Source organism: Myotis daubentonii, chromosome 11 (genome assembly GCF_963259705.1).
Source record: "Myotis daubentonii chromosome 11, mMyoDau2.1, whole genome shotgun sequence".
Taxonomy (NCBI): domain Eukaryota; kingdom Metazoa; phylum Chordata; class Mammalia; order Chiroptera; family Vespertilionidae; genus Myotis; species Myotis daubentonii.
Genome location: NC_081850.1, coordinates 81,766,233 through 81,783,236, shown reverse-complemented (window position 1 = coordinate 81,783,236; position 17,004 = coordinate 81,766,233). Strand labels below are relative to the sequence as shown.

The following is a 17,004-nucleotide window of genomic DNA, read 5'->3' as shown; positions in this document are numbered from 1 at the left end:
ACTGCTAGCCTGTGCTGCTCCCGAGGGCCACGTGGAGGGTCCTGGGAAGAGGGAGCTGCAGCACCAGCTCGGCCCGGCCCGGCCTGGGACCCGCCGGCGGGTTCGGGACTTGCCGGCCCACCACGGCCTGAGCGAATTCCTAAAGCTCAACGCATCTCGCCAGGGAGGGTTTGGTTCCGTGGACAGAGCGTCGGACTGCGGACGGAGGGGTCCCGGGTTCGATTCCGGCTCAGGGCACAGGCCTGGGTTGCGGGCTCCACCTCCAGTAGGGGGCGTGCAGGAGGCAGCCGATCAATGATTCTCTCATCATTGATGTTTCTATCTCTCTCTCCCTTCCTCTCTAAAATCAATAAAGAAATATATTTTAAAAAATAATAATAAATAAAAAATAAAAGCGAGGTCTCGCTCCGCGCGGGGCGGTCCTGATCCTGGACCCTCCTGGGCTTCGGGAAGCGCAGGAAGGAAGCCGCCTTCGGGGCCAGCAGGGGGCGCTGTGCGATGCAGGACCGGCCCCGCGCCCCGCGCTCCCGCCCCGCGCTCCCCGCCCTGCGCTCCGCCCTGCGCTCCGCCCCGCACTCCGCCTCCCCGCACTCCGCCTCCCCGCCCCGCGCTCCCGCCCCGCCTCCCCGCTCTGCGCTCCGCCCCGCACTCCGCCTCCCCGCTCTCCGCCTCCCCGCCCCGCGCTCCCGCCCCGCCTCCCCGCTCTGCGCTCCGCCCCGCACTCCGCCTCCCCGCTCCGCACTCCGCCTCCCCGCACTCCGCCTCTCCGCACTCCGCCTCCCCGCCCCGCGCTCCCGCTCCGCCTCCCCGCACTGCGCTCCGCCCCGCACTCCGCCTCCCCGCTCCGCGCTCCCGCCCCGCACTCCGCCTCCCCGCTCCGCGCTCCCGCCCCGCATTCCGCCTCCCGCCCCGCACTCCGCCTCCCCGCTCCGCGCTCCCGCCCCGCACTCCGCCTCTCCGCTCCGCGCTCCCGCCCCGCATTCCGCCTCCCCGCCCTGCGCTCCGCCCCGCACTCCGCCTCTCCGCCCCGCGGACGTTCGCCGCCCCGCCGCTCCCACTTCCTCCTTCCCTGTCTCGTGAGACGGGCTCGGTGTACGCAGCCTGCCTGCCCGGGCAGCCATTCGCTGCGGCCCCCAAGCAAACCCGTCTTTGTGGCAGGACTTCCGCCTTCGGGGCCCCAGGGCCCATCTGGGGACAACCCGCCCCGAGGCCGGAGGAGGCTGGGTTTGGCCCGCTCGCCAAGACCCCACCTCGGGGGAGGATGGGGGCCCTGGGAGGCGGGGACGAGGGCCGTGGGCTCCTGAGAGGCAGACCCAGAAGTGTGGCCGGGGCGCTGCACCCTGCTTTCCCCGGCCCCCCGCCCAGTGGTGACCCGCCTCTGGGTCCCCCCGGGTGCCCACCGCAGCGCCGGCCGGTGGCCCGAGGCCAGGACGCGCTCCAGGCGCAACTCGGCTCCGGAGCGCAAAGACCTGGACTTCGCGCCCGTCAGACTCGGCCCGGCCGGGCGGGTGGCGGCGACAGCTCGGCCCCTGAGGGTGCTGGGCCGAGGCCCTGCCCACCCGCTGCCCCGAGGCCCAGCCCGGCCGCCTCTGCGCGCACCCCGGGGGGCGCTCACCTGAACTCGGGGCCCGCCCGGAACCTTGGCTCAGCCCCGGCAGCAGCGGTAGCGAAGGACCCGGACGGCTTTCCCTGGAGCACCCAGGCCACGCAGCCGGGCGGGTCCCAGGATCCGGGCTGAAGCGGCGGCGCGAGCGCTTGGAGCGTTTTGGCGGAAGTCCTGAGGGGGCGTGGTCAGGCCATGGAGGGGCGGGGCTGCCATACAAAGGGCGGGGCCATTTCCCAGTGGGGCCGGACTACTGGGCGGGGCGTGGGCAGAGCAGGGTCGTGGGGGCGTGGTCATGCGGGAAGGGGCGGGGCCTTCCTGCCCCGGGGGGCGCCTAGGAGAGCAGGTGGCGTGGCGCACCTGGCTCTCACGGACATCCTGCCCCCGGGCACGTGCCCAACAGTCAGTCCGTCTCCCCTGACCCCCCGACCCGCCTCGGGGGGACCCCACAGCCCGACCCCATCTCCGGACCCAGACTTCCCTGCTCTGCGGTCATCTCCCCGGACCCTTCCCTGGACCCCACCCGCCACCTGCCGCGCTCCTACCCGGAAGCAGGGACTTCCGCGGCGGCGAGACAGGTGCCGACGCCGCCATGCCCTCGCTCGGGGACCAGGTGCGAGACTGGCAGCGGGGCGTGGAGGCCGTGGAGCGCGGGGACTGGGGCTGCGCGCTGCGCCTCTTCTCGGGCTTCCCGGAGCCGCCCGCCAAGATGTGCTTCAACGTGGGCTGCGTGCACCTGCTGGCCGGGGACCCGGAGGCCGCGCTGCGGGTGAGCCAGGGCGCCCGGGTTGGTCGCGGAGACTCCACCTCTGGGGGAGGCCGCTCCGGGACACCGACACCGGGGCCTTACCGCTCCGGGTGCACAGCCAAGTGATAAAGACCCCGCTGCAGGGCCCCGCCCTTCCTCCCGGGGTCACCTGGAGACATCCAGTCAGTGTTCTGCCCCCGTGGACACCTGAGGCGGGCGGGAGCCGGTGGGCGGGGACCCTCTCCCCCCCGGAGCTGAGTCAGGGCCAGCACGAGGGTCAGGTTCCTCCGCGCCTCCCCTGTGCGCTGACCCAGTGCCAGGGCCAACACCTGCTCAGGTGCTCCCGGCGACGTGCTCACATACCGGGAAACAAGCTGGCGGCTGGATCCCGCTGAGAAGGGACACACCTGTCCCGCAGATGTAAAGTCTGGGGTTTCAGCAGATGCTTGTGGTAGGAGACGGTTCTTTGCCCAAACCCCAGATGTGAGTGCCCACCTGTCTCCCAACCTGCCCCCGCAAACAACCAAGAACTCAGGGGTGCACAACGGCGCACACACCTGGCTTTACCCAGGGGGCAGCACAGAGCAACTCTCTGCCCTTCAAAGGCTTTAAAGCTCATCCAGCAACGAGGCTGTACCCCAATTTCTGTCGGTGAAAATGAAAAAAGAGTGTATGCCCAGCCGGCAGGGCGTGGCTCCGTGGTTGAACGTTGACCTAAGAACCAGGAGGTCACGGTTCCATTCCCTGTCAGGCCACAGGCCTGGGTTGCGGGCTCCATCCCCAGTGTGGGGCGTGCAGGAGGCAGCTGACCCATGATTCTCTCTCATCATTGATGTTTCTGTCCCTCTCTCCCTCTCCCTTCCTCTCTGCAATCCATAAAATATATATATTATAAAGACATCCAGGTCAGGGCCTCCCAAACTCCTCCAGCGGCGGGACTGGGCAAAGTGCACCGGGGACCCTCCGCCCTGTCTGGCCTTGCATACGGACCCACAGCTCTCGGTGACCCTTCCCGTTAAATGTTGTCCACGGAAGGGAATCTGATCACTGGACACCAGGTAGTTCAGCAGCAAACCAGGTCACAGGAGTCCAGTCATCACACCCGCCTAAACTGCGGTTTAACTAGAGAGGGACGCAGGTGTGGCGGAGGTGTCTGCGTGTTCGAGGCTCCCCTGGCTCAGAGGAGGAGCCGAGTGTTGTCTGAGGTCAGTAACCTCAGGTAGCAGTCCATGGGACTCATTACTAATACAGTGGGGCCTTGACTGACGAGTTTAATTCGTTCAGAGACGGAGCTCATTAACGAACTCGTTAACTCAAATTACTCTGTCTGGATGCTGCGAGGGCGATCTGGCTGCGACATCTGTCACCCCACTGATCGCCAGGGTTGATTCGGCTGATCTGGCTGGCTAGGCGGGTGTCCCCCTCCTCCCTCACCGATCCATGTGCGTCTCCCCCCCGTCCCCCCGAAGCTGCGCGCTCGGTCGAAGAGGACGACCCCCCCCCCCCAGGAGAGGACCAGTCTTCGGTCAAGGGCATACAAGTAGCTGCGCTCCCCTGCTAGACCCTCCAAACAAGCTCTCAAATTACTCTGTCAACTCAATGCAAAAAATCGGCCGAGGGACACTCGTAAGTCAAGGCCCCACCGTACAGAGATTTAAAAAAACAACCAGGCAGCCCTGCCGCGGGGGCTCAGGGGCTGAGCGCCGACCCATGAACCAGGAGCACAGGCCCAGGTTGCGGGCTCCATCCCCAGTGTGGGGCGTGCAGGAGGCAGCCGCTCCGTGATTCTCTCTCTTCATTGATGTTTCTCTCTCCCTCTCCCTTCCTCTCTGAAATCAACACAAATATATATATATATATATTTTTAAAGTAAAAAAAGACAGGACAGCTACCATTAGTAACTGCTTTGGGGAGCAGCCCGGTGAGGGGGCGCGCGGGGCCGCACCCTGTGTGTGGGCTCCACAGGAGCCTGGGTCTGGCGGCTCCCGGGTGGGACAGCGAACAAACAAAAGACGTCACTGCCCTGCGCGCCCGCACAGCCTCTGTGCACCTCCCACCTGGGTCAGGTTCAGCCTACAGGCCCCTCCCCCTCCCCCCACAGCTGCGAGAGCAGGACCCTGACCCTCGGCCTCCGTCCTCCTCAGGAACAGATGACGTCACTCCCGAGTGTGGTTTAGGGAAGAGCTGTGTGTTCTTTCTGATTCCACTAGATAAGTGTGTCATTGCGTGTGAGCTCCCAAAAATAGGGTTTCCACAAGACAAAAGTCTTGCATAACTGCATCCCGAGGTGACTCATCAGTGCGCCTCCGGTCGGCTCCCCTGGTCCTCCTGGCAAACAACATGGTGCGGCAGGACCTCACTGTGCTCTGAGCCCTGGAAAGGCATCTGGGGAGCTCAGGGTGGGGTGGGGTTGAGGCTGTGGCAGCGAAGGGGCCTGAATGCCCTGTGCGCCCAGGCGAGAGCTCCGAGGGCCCCTGGCTGGTGCAGGGGCCGTCCCTGCAGGCGGCTGTCCCAGGGCGGATGGAATTCCTTGGCCCGTCACTGGTCATGCGCCCGGCCGGGGTCTGGGACACGGGGTGGTGGGTTACAGACCTTGGCATTCCACGGGCATTTTTCTTCCCAGGCATTTGACCAGGCAGTGACCAAGGACGCCTGCCTGGCTGTTGGCTTCTTCCAGCGCGGAGTGGCCCGCCTCCAGGTGGGGAGGTGAGCGCAGGGCTCCGGGTTCCTCCTCTGAAGGCCCCTTGTGCGCCTGCCTCCGCCCCTCCCAGGGTCACCCCCGGGACTGGACGGGGCAGGGTGCAGGCCAGAGCCACAGTCTCTAGTCGCTGTGAGGCGCACACAGCGCCATGGAGGGCGCCCCCCCCCCCTTGCTCTGTCGCTGCAGCAGGGCCTGTGGAAGCTGAGGCAGGGCTGGAGGGATCTGTCCACGGGTGCCTGGGGTCCTCGCTGCTCACCAGGCTGTCCCACTGTGGCCCTTCCCGAGATGAGCCCCACAGATGGCCCCACACTCAGCTGGAGCCTCCTGGGGGCCGGGGGTTGGTGGGGGAAGGGAGCTCTCAGTGGGGCTCTACCGGGAAGGGGGGCCTGAGAAGCAGGAGGGAAATGCCCAGGGCACAGCTGGGGTTCGAGAGACGGTCTGGGGTACAGACGGGCCCCAGGCATGGGAGCGAGATGCCCAGAATTCAGAGCTGGGCACCACCCAACATTCGAGATGCAGCCACATCTGAGCATTGAGCCCTTCGTTGGGACCTGAGTGACCGCCACGGCCCCAGCAGGTGTCCCTGGAGCCTGGGCGGGGCAGGCTGGGCAGGGCTGCCCCCTAAAGCCGCGGCCCCGGCTCCTGCAGGTCCCAGGAGGCCCTGGCGGACTTCCAGCAGGCCCTGGCCCAGCTGAGGGGGAACGCCGCCATCGACTACACGCAGCTGGGCCTGCGCTTCAAGCTGCAGGCCTGGGAGGTAAGCGTGAGGGCGGGGCCGGCCAGGCCTCTGGACGCTGTCCATGGCAGGTGGCCACTCAGGGGGCCCCCCTGTCTGTTACTGTCACGGGGGGGGGCTATGTGCACAGAGGCTCCCTCTGGCCAGGGGCCCCCCAGTCCCCGCTGGTCACTCTTCTACCCCAAGGAGGCTGGGGCCCTGGGGGAGAGGGGCATCGGGAGGCACACACCCCCGTGCCCACAGCACCCCCAGCATGTCCAGCAACATGGGGCCTCGGAGCCTCTGGGGATCGTGGGAAAGGCCCGTCAGGTGCGGGCCCACAGCCCACCTGTGTCCCCGGCCCAGGGCACTGAGCAGTGCAGGTAGCTCCCAGCAGGCCCTGGTGCGGGACCCAGGGGTGGAAGCGGCTCTAGGAGGGTCGTGTCACTGCAGGCCTTACCCCAATCCCATGTGTCCGTCAAAAGCCCTTTCCCATGGGGGGAGGGGACGGGCCGAGAAGGCAGCACCCCAGACCCGCGGGGTGCAGTGCAGGGAGGAAGGGGCCATGAGGGGTCCCGCCGGGCGCAGAACGGGGGTGAGACAGGCCAGAGGATGCCCCAGGGATGGGAGGTGGGTCCGGGAGCGACCACCACTGAACCAGGCACCGGGAGGCCCTGGCGCTGTGGCCGGGAGTGTGGCGGCTGGACCAGGGGGGACCCTGCCGTGGGACTGGGGACGGGCCTGGAGCAAGACCAGGGCTTGGCTGGGGCGCGAAGGGCTGACCTGGGGTGGGACCGGGGCGGGGCCTGGCTGCGCCCCACCGTTCACCTGGCCCCCAGGTGCTGTTCAACGCGGCGACCGCGCAGTGCGCACTGGGGCTCTGGGCCGAGGCCACCCGCAGCCTCGAGGCAGCCGCCGCCACGGGGCCCGACGGGGCCCGCGGGGACCTGCGCGTCGCCCTGGCTCAAGTGCAGGTGAGGGTCGGTGAGGAGAGCCGGCCGGCCCTCCGCTGGCTCCCGAACCGACCCAGATCGGCTTCCGGGGCTCAGAGCTGCAGCCTGGGGCTCACACACGTGCAGACGCCTCGGACCAGCCATCGGAGACGAAGCCGCTTCCGAGGGAGGCGGCTGGGTGTGGCGGGGCTGGGCGGGGGCGCGGCGTGGATGTGGGGAGACCCTCCTGCTCAGACACGTCTGCGTGGCCCACGCCCCCAGAAACAGGCTCCCCTGCAGCCCCGGCTGGTCCCCAGGGGCGAGGTCTTCCGGCCCCCCCGGCGGCACCTGGAGCACCTGGAGCGTGTGGACTTCCTGGGCAAGGCCAAGGTAGGGGCTCTTCCCGCTGCCGGGGCCCCAGGTCTCCTGGCCCAGCGCGGGAGGGCGGGAGGGGCGGCTCACAGGGTGTCCTGAGCACCCGGCTGTGCTCACGGGGACACACGGGGTCTGAGCGTGTCCCTGGAAAGGCCTTGATGGGTGGAGAGTGGGCGCAGGGCTGGGGGCGTGTCTCCAAATGGCTCACGTGCCTGGGACCCAGGTGCTCCCGCCTCACCGTGTCCTCAGAGCCGAGGGCCCAGGGAGGCCGAGCAGGCTGGCCTGGCCACAGGGTGCCCGCCGGGTCGGGCCGGGTCGGGCGGCAGCACCGCCTCACAGGACACGGAGCAGCTGGTCCCCGCGGGCAGGTGCACCGGGGAAGTGAGTCCAATTAGACTCCGTCTTCACAGTAGACTTCCTAAGAAGCAAGGATGCTTTCAAAGTTGTACTAGAAATAGCTTAGTGACCGGCACAGGCCAGCCCCGCGTGGCCGGGAGGCCGAGGGCCAGGGCAGCCCCGCCCCGCAGGTGGAGACTTGGGGTGTGGGCAGGCAGCCAGGGCTGGGAGTGGACATCACAGGCCCTGGGGTGCGGCTGGTGCCCCTGACCGGCACCCCCCTGCCGTCCCTCCCCAGGTGGTGGTGGCCTCTCCTGCGCTCGAGGCCCGAAACCAGGGCGTCTGGCCTCAGCGGCCTCAGGTGGGTGGGCACCTCCCCAGCCCCCGCCTCGGGGTTTGGGGTCAGAGGGTGGCAGCTCTCTCCTGCCGAGGGAGGGAGATGCCACCTGCTCTGAGCCCTCCCCGGGCTCCCCAACTTTCCTCTAATGGGAAGTTGGGGGTGGCCGTCCCCTCCTATGCGACAGTCTGTGCATCCCAGTCCTGCTGGGGGAGCCCTGCCAGCTGCCTGGCCTGGCACTCCCCCGGGGTCTGTGCTGAGCCGGATGCCACCCTGTGCCCACAGGTTCAGGGTGAGGATGGTGGAGCCAGGCCCCAGGCTGGCCCAAGGTAGGAAGGGGTGCCTCCCCTGCGAGCTTCCTCTCCTGTCGGGCCAGAAGGAGCCCCGGGCACCAGCATGGCCACTCCCGTCCTGTCCTCTCTCAGATCGGAACTGGCCGGAGCCCCAGGGCCAGTCCCCACAGTCCTTCCCGTGTCCCATGAGCCCTTCCCGTGTCCCATCAGCCCTACCCGTGTCCCATCAGCCCTTCCCGTGTCCCATCAGCCCTTCCCGTGTCCCATCAGCCCTACCCGTGTCCCATCAGCCCTACCCGTGTCCCATCAGCTCTTCCCGTGTCCCATCAGCCCTACCCGTGTCCCATCAGCCCTACCCGTGTCCCATCAGCTCTTCCTGTGTCCCATCAGCCCTTCCCGTGTCCCATCAGCCCTACCCGTGTCCCATCAGCTCTTCCCGTGTCCCATCAGCCCTTCCCGTGTCCCATCAGCCCTACCCGTGTCCCATCAGCTCTTCCCGTGTCCCATCAGCCCTTCCTGTGTCCCATCAGCCCTACCCGTGTCCCATCAGCTCTTCCCGTGTCCCATCAGCCCTTCCCGTGTCCCATCAGCCCTACCCGTGTCCCATCAGCTCTTCCCGTGTCCCATCAGCCCTACCCATGTCCCATCAGCCCTTCCCGTGTCCCATTAGCCCTTCCCGTGTCCCATCAGCCTTACCCGTGTCCCATCAGCCCTACCCGTGTCCCATCAGCCCTACCCGTGTCCCATCAGCTCTTCCCGTGTCCCATCAGCCCTACCCATGTCCCATCAACCCTTCCCGTGTCCCATCAGCTCTTCCCGTGTCCCATCAGCCTTACCCATGTCCCATCAGCCCTTCCCGTGTCCCATCAGCCCTACCCGTGTCCCATCAGCTCTTCCCGTGTCCCATCAGCCCTTCCCGTGTCCCATGTGTCAAAGGCCCAGGTTCCCTCTGCCTGAGCCCGTCCTGCCCCCATGGGACCACCTCTCGGGCCTCGAGGGGCTCCAGGCTGCGTGGAGGGTCAGAGTGAGGCTCCGGGAAGGGGCACAGGCTGGGCTGTGGGTGAGGTCAGCCCCCCCCCCAGCCTTGGAGGGAGGGCCGTCCGGCTGGTGGTGCCCATGGTTGCACAGGGTGTGGGCCCACACTGCTCCCTCCTCGGTGCTGGGGCTCCCCCGGGCCCACCTTTTGCAGAGCCCTGGACCGAGGGGGCAGCCGGGGGGGGGGGGGCTGCGTCATGGAGAAGTGAGCGCTGAGACTGGGGTTCCCTCCCCCCAGGGCCCTCGACACAGGCGCCTGCAGAGCCGACACCCCCGTGGACCCCAAGACGCCCTCCCATGCAGACCTGGAGGCTGGGCCTGACCAGGCCGGGCGGGCCGGCCCCTGTGCGCCCGGCACCTCTGACGAGCAGGTGAGTGAGCCCAGCGGGGTGGCAGGGCGCAGTACTGAAGGGCCCCCGGGCTGAGCGTGGGGACTGGTGGCCACTGCTGGGCAGGCAGCTCCGTGTCTGCTGGGGGACCAGCCAGGGGGACAGCGGCTGGTGCTCTCCATGCACGGGGCCTGGCGGTCCCCAGAGCCTGGCCTGCCGGCCTCACGTCCTGCTGTGGGTCTCCCGCCTCAGTCACGGCCCCAGCACCGGCCTCCCCTCCTGGCCACGGGGCGCCCAGGTGCTGGGCGAGGCTGAGGAGGGAGGGCCGTGGCTTCACGGGCAGGGCGCCCTGAGTGTGCCCACCGGCAGCACCAGGGTCGGGGGTCCTGCCGCACAGAGGAGCCGTTCAATTTCACATTCGGTTTATCAAGGGCCCTCCACTCCATTCACTGCTGTTCCCACCGGCCCCTGGCCCCCCACCCGTCAGTCCTATCCTGGCCCCCACCCCTAGCCCCCTCCTCAGGCCCCTGCCCTGGCCCCCACCCCCGGCCCAGCAGAGCCCTGGCTTCCCTTGCAGAGGCCCCGCGCGGACCAACTTGGCAAGCAGGTTCCTCTAGGTAAGGTGTCCTGTGGGGGGTGGGGGGGCAGCACTGTGGGGGGAGCAGGCACTGGGGAGCCGGGAGCAAGGAGGAAGCTGGTGGCCTCGGGCCTCCCGGTGGTTCTGGCAGTTCCTCCGAAACGTTCCCCTCTCGGGCGCCTGAGTCCCTGCTCTGTCCCCTCTGCAGGGCCGCTGGCGCCCGGGGGGCCGGACCCTGAACCTTCTGAGGGCCCCACAGGTGCTGGGGTAAGAGGTCCCAACTCCCCAGGGACGTGGGGGCCCCGAGCCCAGGCCCTGTCCCTCTGAATGGCCCCGGGGACCCCGGCTGACTTAGCCTCCCAGTCCCATAGGCCCAGCCTCCCACCCTCAGCCCCTGCCCTCAGCCCCCATCCAAATCCCACCCGACCTTTCTGTCTGACCCCAGGGCGTGGCCGCCGGGGACCCCGAGTCCTGGGTGACCGTCACGGTGCAGTGCGCCTTCACCCTGGCCCTGCAGGCCCCCCGCGGAGCAGACCTGTCCCGCCTGAGGGCCCTGCTGGGCCAGGCCCTCCCTCTCCAGGCCCAGCATGGGCAGCTCAGGTGGCCTGGGGGGCTCAGCTGGGCGTCTCCCCGCCTGGGACTCAGAGAGGGACCCAGGGAGGACCAGGGAGGGACCAGGGAGGGAGCCAGGGCCCAGCTGGAGGAGGCTGGCCCAGCAGAGGCTGTGATGTCGGAGGCCAGCAGCCTCCCCCAGCCCTCCCTGCACAGCGGGCGCCATGGCGGCCGCTCTGACGGGTCTCTTTGCAGTTACCAAGAGCCGGGTGACAGCGGGCGCTGGGTCCCCCTCCCCGAGGAGGGCCTGCGGGGGGCCCAGCAGGAGGCGGCCTTGGGCCCTGAAGGGCTGCGGCTGCAGTGCCGGGTGAGCCTGGGCTGGGCTGGGCCTGGTGGGGAGGCTCGGGGAGGGGGCGGCCCCAGGCCCTCTGGTGCCCGCAGCCCTGCAGTGTCCCCTCCGCCGCAGGCAGCGGGCGGCCGGCCTGTCCTCTACCAGGTGGTGGCCCAGCACAGCTACTCCGCCCAGGGGCCCGCGGACCTGGGCCTGCAGCCGGGGGACACCGTGGACGTGCTGTGTGAGGGTAGGCAGCAGCGCCCTCCGTCCCCTTCTGGGCCACGGGCGCCCGGGGTCCGTGCGTGGACGTGGCTCACGCCGGACCCTTGCAGTGGACCAGGCCTGGCTGGAGGGCCACTGCGACGGCCGCATCGGCATCTTCCCCAAGAGCTTCGTGGTCCCCGCGGGCCCGCGCTGAGGAGCCGGCTGCTGCCCCCCACCCGCCAACTGCCCTGCCCCCCGCCCCCGCCCCCCACCCGCCAACTGCCCTGCCCCCCGCCCCCCACCCGCCAACTGCCCTGTCCCCCGCCCCCCACCCGCCAACTGCCCTATCCCCCGCCCCCCACCCGCCAACTGCCCTGCCCCCCTCCCCCGAACCCCCTCCCCCCGCCTGCAAGACCAGCCCTGAGAAGTCCTGTGGCGAGAGGGTTTTAATAAAAGCAGTGCTCCCGCCAAGGTGTGACCGATTCTGCGGGTGCGGGCCGGTAACACGGGGCTCCAGGCTGGGCCTCCCCTGCCCCCCCGAGGCTCTGCTGACTCCGGGCACCCTGGCCCCCCACCTGCCCCTCCCAGGGAGTCAGGCCCCTTTGGGCTGCACCTGGCCCACATCCCCCTACGCCGCAGTCACACAGCCCAGCGTCCCGCGGCCAGGATGGGGGCCCCAGCACGGCCTCCTTGGCCAGAGTAACTCGGGTCAGAGCCCACAGACGAGCCCCGCGGGGGACTGCGGGCAGGCGCCTGGGGGTCCCGGCCGGGCGGCTCGGGGCTGTGGGCGCTGGGCCTCCCCAGCCCCAGGAGGCTGTGCTCAGTCCCGGGGCCAGAGGAGCTGGACCGCGGCCACCGTGAGAATGGCCGCGAGGGTCAGCGCCGCAAACACGACGCTGGCCACCCAGACGGCGTGGCTCTCTGCCCGCCACTGGACGGGCGCCTCGGCGGGGATCATGTTGGTCAGGTTCAGCATGTAGCCCAGCGTCCAGACGATGTCGGCGCCCCCAGCCTGCGGGCACACAGGCAGTCAGGGCTGCGGTCAGGGCCGTGCGGCCCCCACCCTTCCAGCCGCCCTCCCGGGCCTGGGGGCAGCCACCTGCTTGCGGAACGCAATGCTGGGCCAGGTCTCCTCGCTGAACCCATAGCCCTCGAGCAGGAGCGTGAGGATGTAGAGGCCGGAGGCGCAGTGGTCCCGCAGCCACGGCTGCTGCTCGGGCCAGGCCGCCTCCACCTGGGCGGGACGGTGAGGAGCCAGGTGAGGCCACACCTCCCAGGCCCGAGGGGCTGGTTCCACCTGAGGCCCAGGGGTGTCCTCCCTCCCACGGCTCCTCCAAACCCACTGGCCACCCTGTCCTGTCCGGGTGGGTCCCCGAGTCCCTGCTCAGCGAGGCGTCCGGGCCCACCCACCAGCCTCCAGGGCTTCTGGCAGAACTCCCAGACGGTGGCGTTGACCGTGGCCAGCGGCTGCCCGGCCGTGAGGTTCAGGAAGTGGAAGGTGTGGTAGAAGTTAGAGAAGGCCTGGGGGGGGGGGGAGATGGGGGTGTCTGCAATGGGGCGTCGCCGGGCAGGCCAGGTGCCCCCGACCCCACACCCAGTCCCCAGGAGCCCGCCTGTCCGCCTGCCCAGGGCTCAGCCGGGCCCACCTGGCACCAGGCCCCGGGGCTGGGACCCGAGCGCTCACATAGAACTGGCCCCGCACGGGGGGCTGGTAGACGCCGTTGAAGGCGCAGTCCTCTCGGCCGTGGCAGCTGGGGAAGTTGAAAAGCTCCCGGATGGCCGAGACGCAGGCCCCGGGGTTCCCAGTCCCCTCCACAGGCAGGCTCGGGGGGAAGTCCGGGGGAGGCGCGGCCTGGACACACGGCGACTCGTACAGCGGGGCCAGGGACAGCGAGTCCACGTAGCCACTGTGGTAGCACGGGTGACGGACACGGGGGGCCGGGCTGCTCTGCAGGGGGGCAGGAGACGGCCGTGAGCGCCAGCCTGGGGCAGGCCCCCCTTGGGCCCCCCCAGCTCCCCGAGAGCCCACCTGCACCAGCCTGGCCAGCAGCCTCTTCAGCATCTGGTCGCGGCCGAAGCAGAGGTAGCTGTGGGTGTAGACGCGGTGCTCGAAGCCGTAGAGGCGGAAGGAGGCCTGGGTGCTCTCGTCCCGAATGGGGCCTCGGGGCACGAAGGTGATCTGGGTGGAGGCCCCGCCCATGTCCAGGGCGCCCACCAGCGTCCCCTCCGGGGGCCGGATCCACTCTCCGGAGAAGGAGTACTGAGCACAGACGGGCACCAGGTTCCAGGACCGGCCACGCAGGCCAGCCCGGCCCCTCCCGCCCCCACCAGGCCGCCCGGGGCACCTTGACTAGCCGGCCCAGGACGTAGTTAATGGTGATCCAGCCCAAGGCGCCTTCATCCTGCCCCGACAGGAGCTCGGCGCCCCAGAAGGCCAGGGGAGCCCGGCCCAGGACTTGGGCGACCGCTGCAAAGATGTGCTCGGCCTGGGAGCTGTTCTTCTGGCTGCGCAGAGCGGACGGGGCGAAGCTGGCGGGCGGCCCTGCCCGCCCGTCCCCCGCCCAGGGCGCTGAGCACTCGGCTCCGGCCCCCCCTCCCGGCGACAAGTGCGGCTCCACCCGGCCCTCCTCACCTGAGCAGCCTCATGCCGGCCGTGGCCCCCAGGAACACCGGCGTCCGCTGCTGCTGCGCCTCCGGGACCACGGCCAGCGCCTCCTCCAGGCAGCCCCGCAGGCTCTCGCCAGCCTGCGCAGGGTCGCTGGCGTAGGAGGAGATCCCCGGCCCTGAAACGGCATCCCAGGCCCAGGCTCCAGGCCCCGAAGGCTGGCTGGGCTGAAAGGGCCTGTGGGGGTGGACAGTGGTCCCCAAAAGGCATGTCCACATCCTCCCCGCTGCCAGCACCTTCCATGCGGCCTCGTTGGGGAAAGGGGTCTTTGCAGATTAATTAGGTGAGGTCACCCTGGGGGCCCCACCTCCAGTGACGGGGTCCTTATGCAGGAAGGGAGGGGCCTGCAGACCGGGAGGAAGCCACACAGGGGCCGGGGCAGAGGCTGGGGGGCTGGGACCCCCGAGGCTGGAGAGGCAGGAAGGGCTCAGGCGGGACCTGTCCAGACCCCGGGGGGCAATTGCAGGCTCCGGCCCAGCACCCACAGACCAGCTGGGCCTCCGGGGGCCACTCCCCCAACCCCTCGGAGCCCCTTTCCTTGAGGGTAATTTGCCGACTTGCTGAGGGACAGAGACCAGCCTAGGCCAGCTCCCAGCCCTCCACCGGCTGGGAGGTCCAGCCTCGGGGGAGGGGGCAGCTCCCAACACCGCCCCCTCGGACCGAGCGGCCGCTGACCTTTCACCTGGCAGGCCAGGGCTTGGCTGACCACACCGGTGTCGTTCTCCTTGTCCGCCGGCCACCGGTACACAAAGAGGGACGTGTGGGAGGACCCCGCATCGAACACGATCCCAAACTGGGAGTGACACAGGGCCAGGAGGGTGTGGGGGGACCCCCACCCCCACACACCCCGGCCCTGCCCCCTGCCCTGTGGGCACACCTGGGCCCCGCCCCTGCCCAGCAGGTGCACCCCTCAGCCCCGCCCCTGCCCAGCAGGTGCACCCCTCAGCCCCGCCCCTGCCCAGCAGGTGCACCCCTCAGCCCCGCCCCTGCCCTGCGGGCGCACCTTGGTGTCTGTGGGCAGGAGGACGTTGATGGCCTCAACCAGGGTGAGCACCAGCGCGGTGACGGCCAGGGCTGCCGTGGCGCCCAGCAGGGCCGTGAGCACCTGTGTCTTGCCCGTCAGCTTCATGCTGGGGGCAGGGCTGGACCTGGGGGTGGGCGGCAGTGGTCAGACTCCACCACTCGCCCTCCTGGGGTTCTGCCCACCCCGCTGGGCCAGTGGGCGCCCGAAGGCCACGTCTCGGGAGCCCAGGGAGCGACAGGCGCTGGAGGGGGTGGGAGCCGGGCCCCGGAGGCCGGGTCTGCACTGGGAGTCCCACAGCGCCTTTGTAAGGCCACATGGCAGGCCAGGGCCACCCGCCTGCCCCTCCCCGTTGTCCTGGCAGCTGGCCCTGTGGAGCCCTCCCAGGACCCCACCTCCCAACCTCCTGCCTCCTCTCAGGGCCGCCCCCAGGCCTCTCCCAGGCGGGGTTCCTCCCTGGGCCCTGAGGTCAGGCCTACCCGGAAAGGCACAGGTGACCTGCACCCCGATGGACAAACGAGGTCGCCGCGTCCCGGGAAGCGTGTCTCCACTACAGGACCTGAGGGGCAGTTAGCAGAGACCGGGTTTGTGTGGGAAACCCAGCCTCAGCTTCTGCAGTCTGAGCTGAAAGGTTTTATTCCGGCCCCTGACGCCACCACACCCCGGCAGCGGCCTGGCTGACCCCGAGGGCAGGGCCTCAGCTGCTGCTCACCAGGGTCACCCAGAGCCTCGAGCCAGCTGGCACCGCTGCCGGGGAAACCTGATCTCAGAGTCCGCAGCACTGTGGGGTCCCCGTGATTCTGTATTGTATCATCTATTCCCCCAGGAAGGCAGACACGGCTAGTGCGGTGTGCTCCGTTCAGGCTGTGCCAGCAGGGAGCAGGGAGCAGGGAAGGGGGAGGAGGGAGCAGGGAGGCAGGCTGCCTCCGTCCTCTCCAGCCGCAGTCCTGACCAGCCCTGAAGGGGTGCTGACAGCTGGGGGGCTGTCCGCTGTGTGGCTCTGATGCCACTTTGAGGGGGGAAGACAGAGGCCCAGAGGCAGCAGGTGCTGCTTGGGCTGCAGCGAGGCCAGGCCTGGCCACGGCTCAGAGACAAGCAGGTGACAGGTCAGAGCCCAGGACCCAGGACGCCATGTCACACCCCATCTCCAGGGGATACGGCATTGAGCCCCCAGTGGGCGGGCAAAGAGAATGGGCCGACTCCCCAGAGTCAGGAGAGCCCCCAGGACGGTCAGCACCCTCCTAGGACTGGTAAGCCCCCCTCAGACCAGGACAGTCCCTCCGGACACCCCCAGGACTGGTGGGCCCCTCACCTGGGCTGGCGGCAGCAGGAGGAAGCTGGACGGCTGTCCCTCAGGCACCTGTGGCTGCGGCCCTGCCTGTCCCCTCCCCACCCCGTTAGTCACAGCCTCCCCACCTGCATCTGCAGGCGGGTGACAAGCCTGGAAGCCGGAGCCCTGCGCCAGCCCCACCCCCACCCCCCGAGCTTGCAGACCAGCGGCTGAGGCTTCTGAAGCCAAGTCCAGGCCCCTGCCAGTCACACCGCCCCCCCAGGCTCTCCCCAGCCACCTGCGCCCAGGTTGTCCCCCTGGGGGTCCCCCCTCTGCCCTCCCTGTTCTGGGACCCAAGCAGGTGGGCCCGCCCCTCCTGGGAGGTGGACGTTACCCTCCGACCCCACCCTCCCCCAGTTGGCAGAAGCGCCAGGGCTGGGCTGAGGGCAGGTCAGAGTCAGGTGAGTCAGGTGACTAGAAGGGGAGCCAGGGCTCAGCGGGAGCAAAGGCCGGAGGCGGCCCAGCCCTGGTCAGGGGGCCGGGGCTGCAGCCTGGGCGCCTGCTGGTTGCACAGCTGGAGGGCCCTGGCCTCCCTCCCCAAACAGCGGCTCCTTCTCCACAGCTTGTCTTGGGGGGCGAGGTCCCAGGGATGCACAGGCGCCGGTCCCTCCTCTGCGCCCACCTCCCGTCCTCCCCATCCAAGGTCCAAGGCATTCGGACCCTGAAGAGACAGGTGAGGGACGTCTGGGCACAGGTCTCCCCTGACCGACTGAGGACACAGACCACGGGGTCCTGAAGTCAGGCCACTTTTAACTGCCCCCCCCCCACTTTCCCAGCAGGAGAGAGCCAGTTCTCTGCTCCCTCCCCAGCGACCTCTTGGTTCTTGGGTCCGCGCTCAACCACGGAGCCACACCGGCCCGGCTCTGTCATACGCTTTGACAAGCTCTTCTGCCCATTGTTTAGTTGGATTTTTAAAT

General features: G+C 69.2%; 3 protein-coding genes across 7 annotated transcripts in view; 1 reads left to right on the top strand and 2 right to left on the bottom strand.

Annotated features, from left to right (window-relative positions):
- EXD3 (exonuclease 3'-5' domain containing 3) overlaps nt 1–1,774 on the bottom strand; it is a 44,648-nt gene extending 42,874 nt beyond the window's left edge. The window contains 1 exon segment of the mRNA XM_059658578.1: nt 1,616–1,774. The gene's annotated coding sequence lies outside the window, so the exon portion shown is untranslated.
- A 113-nt stretch (nt 1,775–1,887) lies between these two features.
- NOXA1 (NADPH oxidase activator 1) lies at nt 1,888–11,358 on the top strand. Of its 3 annotated transcripts, none has more exons than XM_059658583.1 (14): nt 1,890–2,372; nt 4,975–5,057; nt 5,701–5,809; nt 6,607–6,741; nt 6,982–7,089; nt 7,709–7,771; nt 8,033–8,076; nt 9,314–9,446; nt 9,982–10,021; nt 10,190–10,248; nt 10,427–10,581; nt 10,789–10,900; nt 11,000–11,114; nt 11,200–11,357. In XM_059658583.1, the coding sequence occupies exons 1-14, from the start codon at nt 2,196–2,198 to the stop codon at nt 11,283–11,285; spliced, it is 1,419 nt and encodes a 472-aa protein (XP_059514566.1). In that variant the 5' UTR covers nt 1,890–2,195; the 3' UTR covers nt 11,286–11,357. The 3 variants fall into 3 exon arrangements, with proteins under 3 accessions (XP_059514567.1, XP_059514566.1, XP_059514565.1); XM_059658582.1 differs by having other exon boundaries at nt 9,928–10,021; XM_059658584.1 differs by lacking the exon at nt 7,709–7,771 and having other exon boundaries at nt 1,888–2,372; nt 9,928–10,021; nt 11,200–11,358.
- Nucleotides 11,359–11,512: 154 nt separating this feature from the next.
- On the bottom strand, nt 11,513–15,391 carry ENTPD8 (ectonucleoside triphosphate diphosphohydrolase 8). Of its 3 annotated transcripts, XM_059658579.1 has the most exons (10): nt 15,237–15,386; nt 14,740–14,884; nt 14,412–14,529; nt 13,704–13,854; nt 13,417–13,576; nt 13,101–13,331; nt 12,756–13,019; nt 12,482–12,592; nt 12,171–12,305; nt 11,513–12,083 (listed from the first exon to the last, which is right to left on the bottom strand). In XM_059658579.1, exons 2-10 carry the CDS (start codon nt 14,863–14,865, stop codon nt 11,892–11,894), a joined length of 1,488 nt encoding a protein of 495 aa, XP_059514562.1. In that variant the 5' UTR covers nt 14,866–14,884; nt 15,237–15,386; the 3' UTR covers nt 11,513–11,891. The 3 variants fall into 3 exon arrangements, with proteins under 3 accessions (XP_059514562.1, XP_059514564.1, XP_059514563.1); XM_059658581.1 differs by lacking the exon at nt 14,740–14,884 and having other exon boundaries at nt 13,704–13,913; nt 14,419–14,529; nt 15,237–15,391; XM_059658580.1 differs by lacking the exon at nt 15,237–15,386 and having other exon boundaries at nt 13,704–13,913; nt 14,419–14,529; nt 14,740–14,881.
- Nucleotides 15,392–17,004: the final 1,613 nt, after the last annotated feature.

Excerpts from the sequence above, each read along its gene's own strand:
- NOXA1 (XM_059658582.1), top strand. The coding sequence starts at position 2,196 with ATGCCCTCGCTCGGGGACCAGGTGCGAGACTGGCAGCGGGGCGTGGAG. Across the intron at positions 9,447-9,927 it reads CCGGCACCTCTGACGAGCAG|GCCCCTGCCCTGGCCCCCAC; the intron begins GTGAGTGAGCCC and ends CCCCCTCCTCAG. Across the intron at positions 11,115-11,199 it reads CGTGGACGTGCTGTGTGAGG|TGGACCAGGCCTGGCTGGAG; the intron begins GTAGGCAGCAGC and ends GGACCCTTGCAG.
- ENTPD8 (XM_059658579.1), bottom strand. The coding sequence starts at position 14,865 with ATGAAGCTGACGGGCAAGACACAGGTGCTCACGGCCCTGCTGGGCGCC. Across the intron at positions 13,577-13,703 it reads GCCGGCATGAGGCTGCTCAG|CCAGAAGAACAGCTCCCAGG; the intron begins GTGAGGAGGGCC and ends CGCTCTGCGCAG. Across the intron at positions 12,306-12,481 it reads GCCAGAAGCCCTGGAGGCTG|GTGGAGGCGGCCTGGCCCGA; the intron begins GTGGGTGGGCCC and ends CGTCCCGCCCAG.